Genomic DNA, 18,412 nt, shown 5'->3' on the forward strand with positions numbered 1-18,412 from the left:
AATAAATAACTTTGACTACCATGAAGCTGAACTTGAGTTTATTCTGCACCTAATGAGCAAAATATGTATATTTTTAAAGTGGGCAAGTGATATGATCAGCTTTGTTTGATAGAACTATTTGTATTAAGACACATAAAAATGATTCAATCATTTGACCCAGAAAGAATCTTCCTAAGAATTTATTCCAAGGTATTAATTATCAATGAAGCTAAGCTTTACTTGTGATACAATTTGCCATATAATTACATGTAATATTGAAAACTAGAAATGATGAAAATTAGAAATCTTGTAAACAACCAGCAAGAGAAATAATATTTAATTGTGGTTACCCACACTGTAGCTTATGTAAAGGTTCATGTAAGGCAGGCTGGATGGGAGGGGAGTTTGGGGGAAGATGGATACATGTATATGCATGGTCACAAGAGTCAGAAACGACTGAGCGACTGAACTGAACTGAACTGAACTGATATGCACGGTTGAGTCCCTTTGCTGTTTACCTGGAACTGTCACATTTTGTTAATTGGCTATACTCTAATACAGAATAAATAAAATTTTTAAAAGTCCATATAAGACATATGTCAACATGGTAACAATGATGTCCAATATGGGGGAAATGCATGCCTTTTTAAAAACAAAATGCTTTTGAAGATGTCTATACGTTCATTTTTCAACCATATGAAATTAATATTATAACTACAAAATAAAACAGGTTCCTTAAGTGTGGGAGCAGTGGTTGGGAGAAAGCCGGGCAGGATGGTCTGATAACAGGCCCAGTGAATCATGGGGGTTGGACAAGGGGGCTCCAGACGTGGAATTACCAAGATGTGCAGCCACACGGGTGTGGGAGGGAGGGAAGAGCCCTGATGCTAAGAGGCTGGCCTGGATGTTTTGTTGTGTAGTGACAGCCCTACTTCAGAAGGAAGGGGTGGTGGGACAGACACTGAGTCCAGAGAAGAGAGCAAATTATTTTTAGATGAGATGATAAAAATGAAATTCTGGTTGACCTTTTAACTCGGTTCCCAAGGATGGAAAGGATTTAGAGGTGGGGCAACAGTCAGAAACTGCAAGGAGGACAGGTGGAAAGTGAGCCATGATGACAAAGCTGGGATCAGAGACTCAAATGCCCGCTTCATCTGTGCTGATCGAAACATGCACGTGAGTCATCAGGCCAAACCTGTAGGGGACCAGACACCAAGTCCGGAGGGTATTTCTGTCTTTCTAAGGAGCTTACACCTGCCAATTAGCCAAGGCGTGCCTGAGAGCAGGAGGGGGCGAAGGGTGGATTTAGGGGGCTGGGCAGAGAGAAGGTTAGAGTAAGAGCAGAGTAACGGCCCATGAAGTAGGAATTGGGCGTCACGGATAGAAAAGACACAAACAAGGAGAGAGCGGACAAGGCTTTGGCTCACATGCAGCTGATTTTTTTTTCCTCAAAGCCTATTATGAAGAGATATATCAATAGATTAATAACTTTTTTTTTCCCCAGTTGGGAGAATATTGGAGATCGGGGAGTGAAAAATAAGGAAGAGCAAACATATTATTATTGAAAATAAAAACCTCCACCATTTGGAGGAAGACAAGCATTAACAAAGATCAGGAGTAAAGAGGCTTGGAAGAAATGATGATAGTTATCCTGAAGGTGTGCCTGCAGGGTGTCTGTGAGGCATTGGTCTCTGGAACAGCAGCCATGCCAATCCCCCACTCCTCAATTAACTATTTCTCCTAAACCCCATTCATATGTGATTAGAATTTCACTTCCAGAGTTAATCACTTTTCGGTTCTTCCTACACTTTCATTTTCATTGGCCAGTTCCCTTTCTGATGATTCATTTTTGCAGTGTCAAGTGGGATCATCACTGGGAGGCAAAGAAGAAACCCAAGGACATGCTTTGCTGTCTGTGTTAGAACTAAGTGCCTGGTGAGTGATTCTGCACTGGAAGGTACATGACATGATCAGGTGTGTCTGTGGTTTATGCTGAGACTGAGGGGCTAAGAGGAAATCTGTGCTTCATGAATCCCTTCATGGCACATCTGCAAAGGTAACTAAATATGAATGAACCCTGTTGCTGTGGCACTGGTGTAGTTGCATGAAGCAAGGTGACTAAAATTGCTTGTATCAGGATCTTGCACCTGTGAGGGGTACCTGCAGGATTCTGCCCCCCACCCCCTGCAGGTGGCTGGTCTGGTTCCCTCAACCCTGCAGCTGCTTCCCTGGTTCTAGCTAAGGAGTGCTGGGGTCCAGCCTCACACATGGGGCAGAATTTTTAGTGTTACTGTTCTCTTTTCTTTGGAGGGCTGGAATTCTCTTGACTGCTTATTTCCTCACGTTATCCACAAAAATAAATGGGATATCCCACTATGGTCCTAAAAGAAAAGGGGCATTTGAGATGTTTTGATTCCTGTCCCCGAGCCTGTCGGTCATGTCATCAAAAAACCTGTGACTCATATTCCTGGCACATTTACCACAGCTTGACCTCAAACTCAGAGAAAAATGTCCAGTTAAATGGAATCATTTTCTGAGTCTGTGTCTCACAGGGATCTTGAAAGTTGGTCAAAATTAATTTAAAATTATCCTAGATCTGCAGACCAGATCTTCCCCCTAATGTCTATATAGCCCAGCACAGCCCAGACCACAATCCACATTGCACTTTCTTTAAAAGTTTGCACAGGAGCAGTTTTGACAGTCTTAATGCATGCTGAGTGGTAGTGGTTTAGTTGCTAAGTCATGTCTGACTCTTGTGACCCCATGGACTGCAAGCCCACCAGGCTCCTCTGTCCATGGGATTCTCCAGGCAAGAATATCGGAGTGGGTTACCACTTCCCTTCTCCAGGGGATCTTCCCGACCCAGGGAATGGACCTGGGCCTCCCGCATTGGAGCTTTCCTGGTGGCTCAGCTGGTAAAGAATGCATGTTTGATAGGCCTTTAATGTTTTCAATACTTGATGAGCTGTTTCTAATAGAATCCCCTGATGCTGGGAAAGATGGAAGGCAACAGTAGGGGACAGTAGAGGATGAGATGGTTAGATAGCATCACAAATTCAATGGACATGAATTTGAGCAAACGCCAGGAGATAGTGAAGGATACAGGAGCCTGTTGTGCTGTAGTTCATGGCGTCACAAAGAGTAGGACACGACTTAGTGACTGAACAACAACAGTGATAACAACAACCACGTGTCCAAATGCAATTTTGTAAGAAAGAACAGAAATATTCTCAAAGTGAATTTTCCAGACAATTAGACTTGTGAAAAAGCAATTAAAGCCAAGGAACAATATAGACATATGATTATGCAAAACACTATCTTGAAGCTGTTTGCGGGATGTGTTTACGATGCTGCTACCTTTACTGTATAAATGTCAGCTGTGCTCAGAATGAAATGTACTGGGTCTCAGACACATATTTACACAACTCTTCAAGTGGCTAAATTTACTGCAGTGTCTTATGATTAGACTTTTAATTAAACTTAGTTCTGGAAACTGCTTTATAGGATGCATGTGAAAATTATAAACGTCTTTTAGACCTAAGTGCCCTATAACAATAACTATTTTCGTGTCTTCTATTATCTTGAACAAAAAGTGATACATCAGAAACCACTCTGGGCCTCAAAAAATAAAAATAAACACAGTAATAATTGGCATGAAATGTTGAAACCAAGCCTTTCATAATTTCTGAGATTTTGTTGCTTATTTATTCTTTAAGACTGAAAAATATTGACATTTAACAAACCATAATAGAATGTATGATAAGGCATTCCATTCATATTAAGAATTTTTAATACATAAATTAATCTCTGGATTCATATCTACATGACTGACATATTCCTCACTTTCAAGCAAACAGTTGAGATAATATTGTCTCTGACCAATGAAATAAATAAGATTCAGTAAGCTAGACAAAAAATATCCAAGCTGAGACCAAGCTCTAATTTTTCTTGGTGTCAGTACCATTTTAGATCTAAAATTATATATTATGTACTTTTAAGTATGTTATTTTCCAGACTGCCATACTAAGAGCAGTACATAATTTCTTAATGAACCAAAATCACTGAAACATTTTGGGATAAAGTTATATATTGACAGAGTAAATTAATTATAAGAGCTGATGTTTGCTTCCTAACTTCCTTATTAGGAAGGATTTTATGCCTTAAATAAAAAGATTTATTTACAAACTGAGTAGCTTAAAAGATATGCACAAGAAGAAAAAATTCCCCAAACAACAAATTGGTATAGGTAGCATTTTTGTTTTCCTAGAACATTAATGGTTAAATGACAAAGTCAGTTCATGATTTAAAAAAAAAGTAGTATATTTTTTATTACTTAGTCTTATTCTTTATTAATTTCTTATCTCTTTTCTTATTAAAATGTTAATGAAGTATTAGATTCACCTGCAGAGTGTCTGTCACTTGCTTTGCATTTAGGGGAACAAGTGCTCTTTTCTGGTTCTTGGGAAACAAATCACAGGAGGATGTTTAAGAAGTAGAATGTATACAAAACAAGAACCCTGTTTATGCTGTCTGCAAGAGATTCACCTCAAACCTCGGGGCCCAGATAGACTGAAAGGGAAGGGCTGGAAAAAGATATTTCATGCAAATGGAAACCAAAAGCAAGCAGGAGAAGCGATACTCATGGCAGATTAAGTAGACTGAAATAAAGGCCATGAAAAGAGACAAAGAAGGACACTACATAATGATCAAAGGATCAATCCAAGAAGATATAACAGTTATCTATGTTCCCACCATAGGAGCACCGCAATAAGGCAAATGCTAACAAATATGAAAGGGGAAATTAATGGTAATGCAATAATAGTAGGAGGCTTTAATAGCCCACTCACACCTATGGATAGGAAATTAGCAAGGAAACACAAACTTTAAATGATACAATGGACCAGTTAGATCTACTTGATATCTATAGTACTTTTCACCCCAAATGATAAATTTCACCATTTTCTCAAGTGCACACAGAACCTTCTCCATAAATTTAGCCTTGGTAAATTAAAAAAAATTGAAATCATCTCAGGCATCTTTTTATGATCACAGTGCAATAAGATTAGGTGTCAACTACAAGAAAAAAACTATTAAGGCAAAAATAATACAATATTGTAAAGTGATTAACCTCCAATTAAAATAAATAAATTTATATTTTAAAACACTATTAAAAAACCAAACATATGGAAGTTAAAAAATACACTTCTGAATAACCAACAAATCACAGAAGAAATCAAAAAAGAAATCAAAATATGCATAGAAATGAATGAAAATGAAAACACAACAACCCAAAACCTATGGGATTCAGTAAAAGCAGTGCTAAGGGGAAGGTTAATAGCAATACAGGCATACTTCAAGAAACAGGAGAGAAATCAAATAAATAAACTAACTCTACACCTAAAACAACCCCAGGGAGAAAAGGAAGAAATAGTAATGTAGAAATAAAGGAAGAAATAAAGAACCCCAGGGTTAGTAGAAGTAAAGAAATCACAAAAATTAGGGCAGAAATAAATGCAAAAAAACCAAAAGAGACCATAGCAAAAATCAACAAAGCTAAAAGCTAGTTCTTTGAGAAGATTAAATAATATAGACAAACCATTAGCCAGACTCATCAAGAAACAAAGGGAGAAGAATCAAATCAACAAAATTAGAATGAAAACAGAGAAATCACAACAGACAATACAAAAATACAAAGGATCATGAGAGACTACTATCAGCATTTATACGCCAATAAAATGGACAACTTGGAAGAAATAGACAAATCCTTAGAAAAGTACAACTTTCCAAAACTAAACCAGGAAGAAATAGAAAATCTTAACAGACCCATCACAAGCACACAAATTGAAAGCATAATCAGAAATCTTCCAACAAACAAAAGCCCAGGAAAAGATGGCTTCACAGCTGAATTCTACCAAAAATTTAGAGAAGAGCTAACACCTATCCTACTCCAACTCTTCCAGAAAAGTGCAGAGTAAGATAAACTTCCAAACTCATTCTATTAAGCCACCATCACACTAATACCAAAACCAGACAAAGATGCCACCAAAAAAGAAAACTACAGGCCAATATCACTGATGAACATAGATGCAATGAACAAATATCCTTAACAAAATTCTAGCAAACAGAATCCAACAACATATTAAAAAGATCATACATCATGGCCAAGTGGGCTTTAATCCCAGGGAAACAAGTATTCTTCACTGTTTGCAAATCAATCAATGTGATACAAAACATTAACAAATTAAAGGATAAAAACCATATGATTATCTCAATCGATGCAGAGAAAGCCTTTGACAAAATTCAGCATCCATTTATAATAAAAACCCTCCAGAAAGCAGGAATAGAAGGAACATACCTCAACATAATAAAAGCCATATATGATAAACCCACAACAAACATTATCCTCAATGGTGAAAAATCGAAAGCATTTCCTCTAACATCATTAACAAGACAAGGATGCCCACTCTCACCAGTACTATTCAATAGAGTTTTGGAAGTTTTGGCCACAGCAATCAGAGCAGAAAAAGAAATAAAAGGAATCCAGATTGGAAAAGAAGTAAAACTCTCACTGTTTGCAGATGACATGATCCTCTACATAGAAAACCCTAAAGATTCCACCAGAAAATTACTAGAGTTAATCAATGAATACAGTAAAGTTGCAGGATATAAAAATCAACACCCAGAAATCCCTTGCATTCCTATATGCTAACAATGAGAAAACAGAAAGTGAAATCAGAGGGATGGGATGGGAAGGGAGGTGGGAGGGGGGTTCAGGATGGGGAACACGTGTACACCCATGGTGGATTCAGTGTTGATGTATGGCAAAATCAATAAAATATTGTAAAGTTATTAGCCTCCAATTAAAATAAATAAATTTATATTAAAAAAGGAAACAATTCCATTCACCATTGCAATGAAAAGAATAAAATACTTAGGAATAAATCTAGTTAAAGAAACAAAAGACTTATATATACAAAACTATAATACACTGATGAAAGAAATCAAAGATGACACAAATAGATGGAAAAATATACCATGTTCATGGATCAGAAGAATCAATATAGTGAAAATGAGTATACTACCCAAAGCAATCTATAGATTCAATGCAATCCCTATCAAGCCACCAATGATATTTTTCAGAGAAATAGAAAAATAATTTCATAATTTTGTATGGAATTACAGAAAAACCTCAAATAGCCAAAGCAGTCTTGAGAAAGAAGAATGGAACTGGAGGAATCAATCAATCAATATACTACAAAGTCATCAAGACAGTATGGTACTGGCACAAAGACAGAAACATAGATCAATGGAACAAAATAGAAAGCCCAGAGATAAAGCCACACACCTATGGACACCTCATCTTTGACAAAGGCGGCAAGAATATACAATGGAGAAAAGACAATCTCTTTAACAAGTGGTGCTGGGAAAACTGGTCAACCACTTTTAAAACAATGAGACTAGAACACTTTCTAACACCATACACAAAAGTAAACTGAAAATGGATTAAAGATCTAAATGTAAGACCAGAAACTATAAAACTCCTAGAGGAAAACATAGGCAATACTCTCTGACATAAATCACAGCAGGATTCTCTATGACCCACTTCCCAGAGTAATGGAAATAAAAGCAAAAATAAACAAATGGGACCGAATTAAACTTTAAAGTTTTTGCTCAATGAAGAAAACTATAAGAAAAGTGAAAAGACAGCCTTCAGAATGGAGAAAATAAGAGCAAATGAAGCAAACGACAAAGAATTCATCTCAAAAATATACAAGCAATTCCTGCAGCTCAATTCCAGAACAATAAGTGACCCAATCAAAAAATGGGCCAAAGAGCTAAACAGACATCTCTCCAAAGAAGACATACAAATGGCTAACAAACACATGAAAAGATGCTCAACATCACTCATTATCAGAGAAATGTAAATGAAAACCACAATGAAGTACCATCTCATGCCAGTCAGAATGGCTGCTATCAAAAAGTCTACAAACAATAAGTGCTGGAGAGGTTGTGGAGAAAAGGGAACCCTCTTACACTGTTGGTGGGAATGCAAACTGGTACAGCCACTATGGAGAACAGTGTGTAGATTCCTTAAAAACTGGCAATAGAACTGCCCTTCCACCCAGTAATCCCACTGCTGGGCATACACACTGAGGAAACCAGAACTGAAAGAGACACATGTACCCCAATGTTCATCGCAGCACTGTTTACAATAGCTAGGACATGGAAGCAACCTAGATGTCCATTGGCAGATGAATGGAAAAGAAAGTGGTGGTACATATACACAATGGAATATTACTCAGATATTAAAAAGAATGCATTTGAATCAGTTCTAATGAGGTGGATGAAACTGGAGCCTATTATACAGACCAAATTAAGTCAGAAAGAAAAACACCAATACAGTATATTAATGCAGATATATGGAATTTAGAAAGATGGTAATGATGACCCTATATCCAAGACAGCAAAAGAGACACAGATGTAAAGAACAGACTATTGGACTCTGTGGGAGAAGGCAAGGGTGGGATGATTTAAGAGAATAGCACTGAAACATGTATATTATCATATATGAAATAGATCACCAGTCCAGGTTCAATGCATGATATAGGGTGCTCAGGGCTGGTGCACTGGGATGACCCAGAGAGATGGGATGGGGAGGGAGGAGGGAGGGAGGGTCAGGATGGGGAACACATGTATACCCATGGCTGATTCATGTGAATGTATGGCAAAAATCACCACAATATTGTAAAGTAATTAGCCTCCAATTAAAATAAAAATAAATAAATTTTTAAAAAGAAGTAGAAAATTTTGAAATCTGCCTGAGGAAAGATATCCTGTTTATGTAAAGTCATTTCATGACTCACAGATGGTTCCTAGAGTTTTTCACAATCAAATTCAGTGTAATAGCTTTTATATCATTTAGATCAAGCATTCAGGAATTTAAAGTTAAGAAGTAATACTTAATTCTATATAGTTCACTGGTAAATAACTGCTGATTTTTATGAAGAATGTTGTTGTTGGGTCGCTGAGTTGTGTCCAACTCTTTGCAGCCCCATGGATTGTAGCCTGTCAGCTCCTCTGTCCATGGAATTTCCCAGGCATAAATATTGAATGGGTTGCCATTTCCTCTTCCAGGGGATCTTCCTAACCCAGGGACTGAACCTGAGTCTCCTACATTGGCAGGCCGATAGATTGTTTACCACTGAGCCATCTGTAGAGCCCTTTATGAAGAATACAGACTCAAATTCTTTTATTCAAACATGCCCTATTTGTGCCTCAACAGATGGTATAATTACCTAATTAATCATTTTTCTTAACTAAGGACACTTAAATTTTTAAATGAATTATTTAAATGAGTTACTTTTGCAACATTTACATTATCTAAATTCCTTCTCTTGTTCCACGTGCATGATTAGGATATTTATTTTGGAGGGTTTGAAAGTGGTAATAGTTTGTTCCATGTGAGTTTAACTCACTTCCAAGATGTTGATGTGACCAAATGTCACAAAAGTCTGGTGTATTTCAGGGAGGATAGAGGCCATCAGAGAGAAACAGAGTGTCACCGAATGGGATGAGCAGTCCCCCTCACTCCTGAGCATCCCATCTTATTAAAGTTGCAGGAGGATATGATTACTAAGTTTGCTGGGCAAACCATTTGTGAGTAAGGACAAAATTCACTAGTTTCTGAATATTTTCATATATCCACTTGCCCCAGAAAGAGGTTTCTGCTTTGCATATGTCTCTTTCAGATTTTTCTCATATTTAGAGGAGCTGATGCCCAGATTCTTTTAAACACTGATCGGTGTAATAACACAGAAAACAGGAAGAGGATTGGAGGGAGTGGTTAAGACTGTCTCAGGGGTGTTTTTTTGTTTGTTTGTTTTTCCTTCTCCTTTTTTATAAGTGTTTATTTGTGGCTGCTCCTGGGTCTTTGTTGCTGTGGGATGTTTCTCTCTGGTTGCACAGAGCGGGGGCTACTCTCTAGCTGTGGTGCTCAGGCTTGTCACTGTGGTAGCCTCTTGTTGCTCAGCAGGGGCTCTAAATCACAGGCTCCGTAGCAGTGGCACATGGACCTAGGAGCTCTGAGGCAGGTGGACTCTTCCCAGATCAGGGGTCAAACCCGTGACTCTCATTGGCAGGCGGATTCTTTACCACTGAGCCACCAGGGAAGTCTGAACAGAGTTGCTGTTTTTTTTAAAATTAACATTCAAAAGAATAAAAGAGGAGAGGTGGTGGGAGGAAAAAGGGGACTTTAAGAGCTATGACTACAGAATGCATGTTCTCAACGTGTTCTTCAGTTAAAGAACAACTTAGTTTTAACTGAAATGTCCTCTTGCTTTACATACTGTACTGTGGTTTTGACACACCCTTTTGGCACCCAGAGGATTTACTTTCAAAAATTACTTTTCATTGGTTTACTTGTTAATTTAAAATTAGCATCATTTAGGACTATTCTTTTACCATTAAGGGTGGAAAATATTTCTTCAAAAATTTTCTTTCCCCCGAGATGTGTTTTGGCAGATGGGACACCAGCAAATGTGATGCAAACAGAAGCTTGAAAAGCCTCCATGTTTTGCTTCTAGGAAAATTCCATCATCACTGGTTTCCTAAGGGAACAGACCCTGATGCAGAGAGACTCCCACCTTTAATCATTCAGCTAAGGCCCCCACACCTGCATGAGGCCCTCCTGGACCACTCACCCCCACTAACCAGAACTGCCCAGCAACTCAGAAAGTCATGAGCACATAAATCATTGTTTCCAGCAACCAAGTTTTGGGGGCCCACTTGTTATGCAGCCAAAGCTAGCTGACGTACTTAATTTCATTTATCTTTACTACGGATGCTTTAACACATGTTTTCAAAGGAATACCAAAGTGAGCATGCAAGACAATGAAAAATTTGGCCATGTGTTTACATTTTTTCCTTTGACTCAGAAACTTAAATCTAATCATGTATGATAAGAGATGTACTACTATCTTCACTACAAGAATAGGAGACATGCTTCTATTCTCAAATCACTGAAACCCAATAAAACAAGTACCTGATGGTCTTCCCCGGGTCTGCCTCTACCACCCAGGTGCAGTGGAGGTTGTTGTCGTAGGGAGCAGGGTATCCAGGAGACAGGATGCGTCCTGAAGTGGCAGCATGGATCCGCCCCCCACATTCCGCTGTAATGGATTCAAAAAATGGATGTTTACTCCAGGCCTTACAGGCTTCACTTTAACTACCTTGAAAAGCCCAAACCACCACATTCATGTTGTATACACAGGAAAACAATCATAGCATCTTGCTGTCCCTGTTACTGCTTTTCTAAATTTACTTGTTCCCCAGTCAGTCTCCTCTGTGCAAAGTCAAGAGAGCGAAACAGTGAAATGCCATGTTATAAATCTAGTGATATTTCTGTGTACAGAAGAAGTATCTAATAATAATTCTGTATACCCACTCCAGTGTTCATGCCTGGAGAATCCCAGAGACGGTGGAGCCTGGTGGGCTGCCGTCTATGGGGTCACACAGAGTCGGACACGACTGAAGCGACTTAGCAGCAGCAGCAGCAGCATATAGAAGAAGTAATAATACCTCTCTATATAATTCTATATATGCTTCCATATATGCTAATACTACTTCTTCTATATATAGTAACTAATAATACTTCTACACTTCTCAATAAAACAGTACTAGGAGATACGTTTTTCCTACCTACACACACACACACACACACACATACATTCACAATATTGTCTTTGCTGTTTAGTCACTCAGGCTCAGCTGTGTCCCACTTTTTGCGACCCATGGACTGTAGCCCACCAGACTCCTCTGTCCATGAGATTCAAGAATACTGGAGTGAGTTGCCATGCCCTCCTCCAGGGGATCTTCCCGAGCCAGGGACTGAACCTGGGTCTCCTACGTGGGCAGGGAGATGGGTTCTGTATCACTGAGCCACTAGGATAGCCTCTAGCAAATATTAGGATTAAACCCACACTGGAGAAAGAGCAATAGAAGTCTCCCAGCTCTGGGAGAATCAAGTCAGAGGACCCTGGGCTTTCTGCCCCCAGCGCATGCTTGCGGGCAACTCACCTACACAGGAAGGCAGTGGCCTGTCCCACACTCTTCGGTCTCCACTCAGACAGGTCAGAGTGCCCCCGCCATGCATAGCGTAGCCCGGGTTACAGCTGTACAGGACGACCGTGTCGGTGAAATGGCCTTCATCCCGGATCCTGTAGCCATAGTTAGGGGTCCCTGGGTCCTCACATTTCACTAGGTCAAAACCTGTGAGCAAGGAGGGGAGGGATGAGTAGAAAGAAGTCACTGTGGCATATGTATTGGCGTTCAAATGCTGATGAAACAGCCTGGGTTGTTAAATGTCCTTTGACGTGTAGAAAGAAAAAGAAGACTCTGAATTTAAAAACATGGAAGTGCATGTGGGTCTTGATTAGGTTTATGTTAACCACTGGTTTGTTTCTTGGGGTTTGACCACTTTATTTGCTCCTGTCTATTAATATACTTATGACTGAAGCCCAGCAGGACAGTATGGTCCTTCCGCCACCACCCCTTCCCCCACCCCTCAGCCCATCTCCTCCACCTGCCTTTTGTCTGTAGAAAAAATTTAGTCAAATAATAAGCTTAATCAGAGAAGTGAGAAAGCACTCAAACAGAACAAAATAATAATAGTTTAGCCATTAAACAAGGTCAAGGATGTTCAGTTTCTCCTCAAGGGCTGCAGACAATTTTCTAAGCTATATCCTGAGAGCTGTCTTATAGATACTGAAACCCCCACCAGCTGGAAGAAGTTAACTACACGACGCCCAGACGGTAGCCATGACATAAGGTGTCACAATTCCTAGAATTGGTCTCAAAGAAATGCTAACAAATCAGCCCTGGAACTGAAGACTAACTGTACTTACAGCAGTCAAGAAGACAATGATCAGACCACTGATGACCAGTTTCAAGATGACTGTCAGAGCCGACTGTGCTGTTTGTGCAGGTAGCGCTCCCTCCATCTATAAAAGCTCTTGCCTGCTGAGTGTCAGTGTGTGGGGGGGGAGGCGGGGGGGTTGCGTGGTGGAGAGGGCATGGAATCAGCTTTTGAACATGAGCCCACCTTCTATCCTGGTTGCCACTCTCTAAAATGACTTTCATTTTCACCAATCTTGCCTCTAGAGTATTAGCTTCAAAGCAACAAGCAGCTAGACCCCACTTTCAGTAACACAAGGAGAGTTTTTATTCCAAAGAGCTCCAGGCTGCATCATCTGACTCACACATCCAGTCAGCATCTAGATTCTCCAGTGAGTTCACGTAAGCTCTTCCTGTCTCCACACCTCCTTTTGTCATACTTGGGGCCTTCCGGGAGGACCGCCTTCACTATGTCCAGGTGCTTATTGTCTGCGTTCACTCAAGCCCCTGCCTCCAGGCCCACTTCCTGTAAAATGCTCAGATCTCAAGCTTGGAAATTTCCATGTCCTTCCTGCTCACGGAGCTGGGCTCTGTCCCACCTAGGGCCAGGGTGAGTTTCCTGAGCTGCTCTGTGTATAGCACAAACTCCAGAATGAATCATCATAATGACTTCATCAAACTAAGCTCTGAGACTCGAAGAAAGAGATGACAGAAGTGAAGATTTAGCCTCTGTGGTACCAAGAGCTGTATATTGCTTTCATGTGAAGCAATAACTTAAATCCATCTGTGAAGAGAGTTCTACAGTAACAAATCTCTCTTCCCATATCATGATGCAAATTTTGACCATTTAAAAAAGTAGAGCTGGAAACTCGAAGGAATACATGGGTTGTTTTCGTCTATTTCCACCTAAATTTGACTTCTTCCTTTTCACGAAAATAATAAAAAAATAAAATAAAATGAATTTGTGAGTTTTGCTAAGTCTTTCTGTCAAATTTGCATTCTGAATGCTTTTCCATTGAGGAAGATACATCTTTAAATTCACATGATCATTTATCCTCAGAATCTCTACATAATCCAGATGGAGTTCTGCAGGTGTGTACACGGGAGGGAAACCAGTACACATTTGATCATTTACACGTAGTGGTCAAGAAGAGTTTCCTGAAATGCTTTTTTTTTCTATAAAATTTCAGTCTTTACTTATTGTGCCTTTATGAAAACTGTTTATCTATTTAAGAAATGCAAATAGCTGTAACTCAAGATGCCCAGAAGGACAGGGTATCTATTTCAGCACAAAGCAAAAGGATATTTTACGTTGCCACAAAGGGAATCAGAATTAAGAAGAAGGGTCCCAGGCACCTAGGGTTTCAGGGCTCATGCAGATACCTGACAACTCCAGTCTGATGCATAGTCCCAACACCACCAGGAAAGGAAGATGCTAAGCTGCTGAACTCAGATCGAACTACCATCCTTACTCTTGCCTTGTAAAAGGCCCTGCATATTATTTAGCCATAGTGGCTCTTGTGCAGAAGGGAAAAGGAAGCAAAGTCTTTGTTGTTACTGTTTTATTCGTTTGGGGCTTGGATGAGACAGTGTCAGAGTGGTGCTTTCAAAAGCACCACTGCCCAGGGTGGCGGCAATGGCCAGCAGAGAGTGACGGCTGGAGTAGGGCTCCACAGATAATGATAATCACCAATGTTTCAAACTGTTTCAGCATTTGGAAGTCAAACTAGGTATCTGAGTATCAATGACAGTGGAACATAAAACTTGAAATAAGCAGCAGACAAAATCTAGGTCTCAAAATGAGAAACAGGAAGAGTCAAACACGTGTCTCTTTTGTTTGTACCCCTGTGACAGGAACCTGGAGAAGTAAATCTGACATGAGAGGAGCCAGACTCAAGTGCCAATAGACCCGAAGTTCTCTCCAAAGCAAAGTGAGGTCCCTGTAGGACAGTGGCCCAGGGGACAGTAATCACCTGCTGTCCTGCTAAAATCCATACCCCCTGTAACCCAAGCTTCTGATTCTTCCAGGAACACCAGAAAGCTGGGCTTTTTAGCTTAATAAAATGATTGTTGAATAAATACATATTTCAAAAATGGAGATGCTTAAATCCTAAGATTATGAAAACTAGATGTAAACAGTTTTAAGAGAAACCAATAATTTCTCAGTTTCTAGAGAAGGCTGAGACTCAATTCTGAAAAGTTGTCAATATTCTGTCTAATTTTTTAAGACTAAACTTTGTGATGCAAAGACCTTCTGAGGATGATTAAGGGCTGGATAGAGAAATGGCCCAGCTTGTCCAAGACCTTTTATTCTGACAGTGAGTTATTTCCTGGTTATACAGAAGACTTTTGTTATGAAAGATTGTCCTCACTGGAGATTAATGCCTATAAAAGATAAAGTAATGACACTGATTTTCCTGGTGACTTATGTGCTGTCTCATTAGCTTATAGCCATCAACTCTACAGACAAGAGACTCATGCTTAAAGGTTATCCAGACTTTCCCTCTAAGTTCAGAGAGCATGGCTTTTAAAGTCTCCCATCAAATAAGCTATCAAAGTTCTAAAATCACAGAACCTGTTTATATTAAAATTAGCTTGAAGAAACATTTCCTCTGCCCCAAAAACTTGCATTATGAAACTTTTTAAAGGAAGGAAGTAAGAATCATCGAAAAACAATCAAACAACAATGTACCAATACGAATGTCTACTAAACTTTATCTGTGTTGAATTTTTAGAAAAATGATTGTTTTATTGTTTTTTCTATCACTCAGTCTAGAAAGATTTCATCTTTTTCTAAACTACATATTGTCACACAGATGAGTTAAGTCATGCTATTTTTGAAAGGGCATTTATTCTTTCCATTGCCAGCTGTCTTGTTTTACTTATGCTCCTTCTGTTATTTTTTTTAAAAGATCAGTTAAATCCTTGATGGCATCATGAAATACATTATTTTTCTGAAAGTCCTATACTTGATACTTAGATGTCTAAAGCTTCTAGACCTACCTGAGGTCATTATATTAAATATATTCTTCGTGTCAGAAACTTAAAAAGCATTTGTTTTTTATTTTTATTATGTTGATATTCTCAAATTCGGTTTTTCAAGTCAGTGAAGAGCTTTGTGCAAAGCTTCTTATGGATTTAATAATTCATGCACAGTTACAGGCAGAATCATACACATTTATCCCCAGAGGAATCGACATCTCTAAAGGACTAGAGAAAGATCTCAAGAAACCCGAGATTTCTATTTCTTGTTGCTTGTGCCATGAACCAGCTTAGCCCGTGGACTCTGAGTCCATCCACATGCAGTAGATACGCTGCTGCTGCTGTTGCTGCTAAGTCGCTTCAGTCGTGTCCGACTCTGTGCGACCCCATAGACGGCAGCCCACCAGGCTCCCCCGTCCCTGGGAGTCTCCAGGTAAGAACACTGGAGTGGGTTGCCATTTCCTTCTCCAATGCATGAAAGTGAAAAGTGAAAGGGAAGTCGCTCAGTCGTGTCTGACCCTCAGCGACTCCATGGACTGCAGCCTTCCAGGCTCCTCCTCCCATGGGATTTTCCAGGCAAGAGTACTGGAGTGGGGTGCCATTGCCTTCTCTGGTAGATACACTACCTCTCTCCAAAAACAGAATGAAAGTCATTTCAATTGAGTCTTGCTTGCCATTTGATTAGGGCATAATATTAACATTGTCTCTTAAAAAATTCAGTATTGCTTGTAGACACTGGTGAACTAAGTTGAAGTGATGAATAATAACAGATTTCTTAATTGGCATTATAAAATTCTGGGATCACCCTGTGTCCATTTTAGGAAAAAATTTTTTTTCTGTGGTTCATTAAAATATCTCAAAAATATTCTCTTACATTTAATTTAGATCAACAGAGGTAGTCCTCCCAATAAGAGGTTTTTCCATTTTAATTAGAATCTAAGAGACTTTAGAATGACTACTCTTAAGGCTACTATAGAGCAAGGACTTTAAAAATATAGAGAATATATCCTTTTCTATCTTGAAGCCACGAGCTTGACATCAATCAGTGTACAAATACTGGTTTTCTGTATTTTCTTTGTGCCATAGAACCTTTAAAAAGATTAAAGTTATCTGTCAAAACATTACCTATTAAGAGTTGCAATTGCTGTTTGGATCTATTTAGCAATTTCATTTCTTTCTGTTTTCCAATGATTTCTTCTTAGTCACATAAATAGTCAAGATGCTTTGAACAAATGTTTTAGTTAAAACAAGCTCCAAACATCAGGCTAATGAACATTATTACTTTATCTTTTGTAGCTATTACCCAATTTTAACGTTTTTAAGGATTAAATCTTATATCTCTCCAAACTCTAACAAAATATTACTGTTAAAAGAGACTTCCACTTAACTCTCAAGTATTTTGACTAGTTCTTATCTTCCAAATCAAGCACTTATGTTTGAAAAGAAGCTGGTGTAGACTTAATCCATTTCATACACCCAAGAGAAGCAGTGAAGGTTACGGTTGGCTTGTGGGTTCTTCATCCTGCATCCCAGGGACTCTTCAGAAACTACCTTCATTCTCTGGTGAGCTTTTCTTTTTTTTTTTTAGTTTTTTAATTTCTAATTTTTTAAATTTAAATTTATTTATTTTAATTGGTGAGCTTTGAGTATACCACTGATGAAGAATCTTTATCATGTATGCACCTCTGATACCTTCTCCTATAAACCATTGATATGCCTCACAATATTTACAGAAACCTATTACCTCTTTACTTTATCTAATAAGACAGTTTAATTTGCACAATGTACTCTTTGCAAAAAAAATAAAAGTTAGTAATCTAAGAAATGTTGCCATATGCAAAATCAACAACACCTCACTTCATTCAGATAACAGAGAAGAACTGCACCTAACACTTAAAAGTTATTTTTTATTAACTTCATTTGCAGTTGTCTACAGAGAAATGTGTCTGGGGGGAGAGCACTTCTGAAACTCATTTTTGTGGTTCACTTGAAAGTAAAATGCACAAACCGTGAGTGTCATGAAATATTTGATTAACTCATGTTTTTAAACATAAATCTCATTATTCAAGAAAGAAATTCTGGGTGAAGTGTGCATGCATGTTTAGTTTTTAAATTGTTATCTATTAAATTATATATCTACACTATTTGTTCAGCTATACTGTTATTGGTTTCAAATTGATTTAAAAAAATCAAACAAAAAGGTCAGCTATGTTGTTTGAATTTAATCCATTTCTTTTCCCCAACATGCTAAATTTTATTATCTTTATTATTATTTTGTGATTATGTGAGCAGCCCCAGTGGAAAGACACTGAATTTTCCCAGAATAGCAATAATCATCAGGATTGTGATAATGTTTAAATGGAGCTCAGAAGGTCTGAGCTTCAAAGGGGAAAAAAAAGAAAAAAAAAAAAAAACAACAAAACTGAAGAAGTCAAGAATGAGAATCAGATAACCAAAGAGAGTAACTATTTTTATGGCATCATACTGGTTTTTATCAAACATGTTGCTAAGATATCATAATGGAATGTAATCACAGCCAAGAATTTCAGAAGTCCATCTT

General features: G+C 38.6%; 1 protein-coding gene across 1 annotated transcript in view; it reads right to left on the reverse strand.

Annotated features, from left to right (window-relative positions):
* The window catches only part of CSMD1 (CUB and Sushi multiple domains 1), a 1,658,099-nt gene that overhangs the window by 300,505 nt on the left and 1,339,182 nt on the right, over positions 1-18,412 (reverse strand). The window contains exons 24-25 of the mRNA XM_052661250.1: positions 12,055-12,246; positions 11,021-11,147 (exon numbers count right to left, since the gene is read on the reverse strand). Coding sequence (XP_052517210.1) covers positions 11,021-11,147; positions 12,055-12,246 — 319 coding nt within the window. The remainder of the gene's footprint in view (positions 1-11,020; positions 11,148-12,054; positions 12,247-18,412) is intronic.

This window comes from Budorcas taxicolor, chromosome 24 (assembly GCF_023091745.1).
Source record: "Budorcas taxicolor isolate Tak-1 chromosome 24, Takin1.1, whole genome shotgun sequence".
In the NCBI taxonomy this organism is placed as follows: Eukaryota; Metazoa; Chordata; class Mammalia; order Artiodactyla; family Bovidae; genus Budorcas; species Budorcas taxicolor.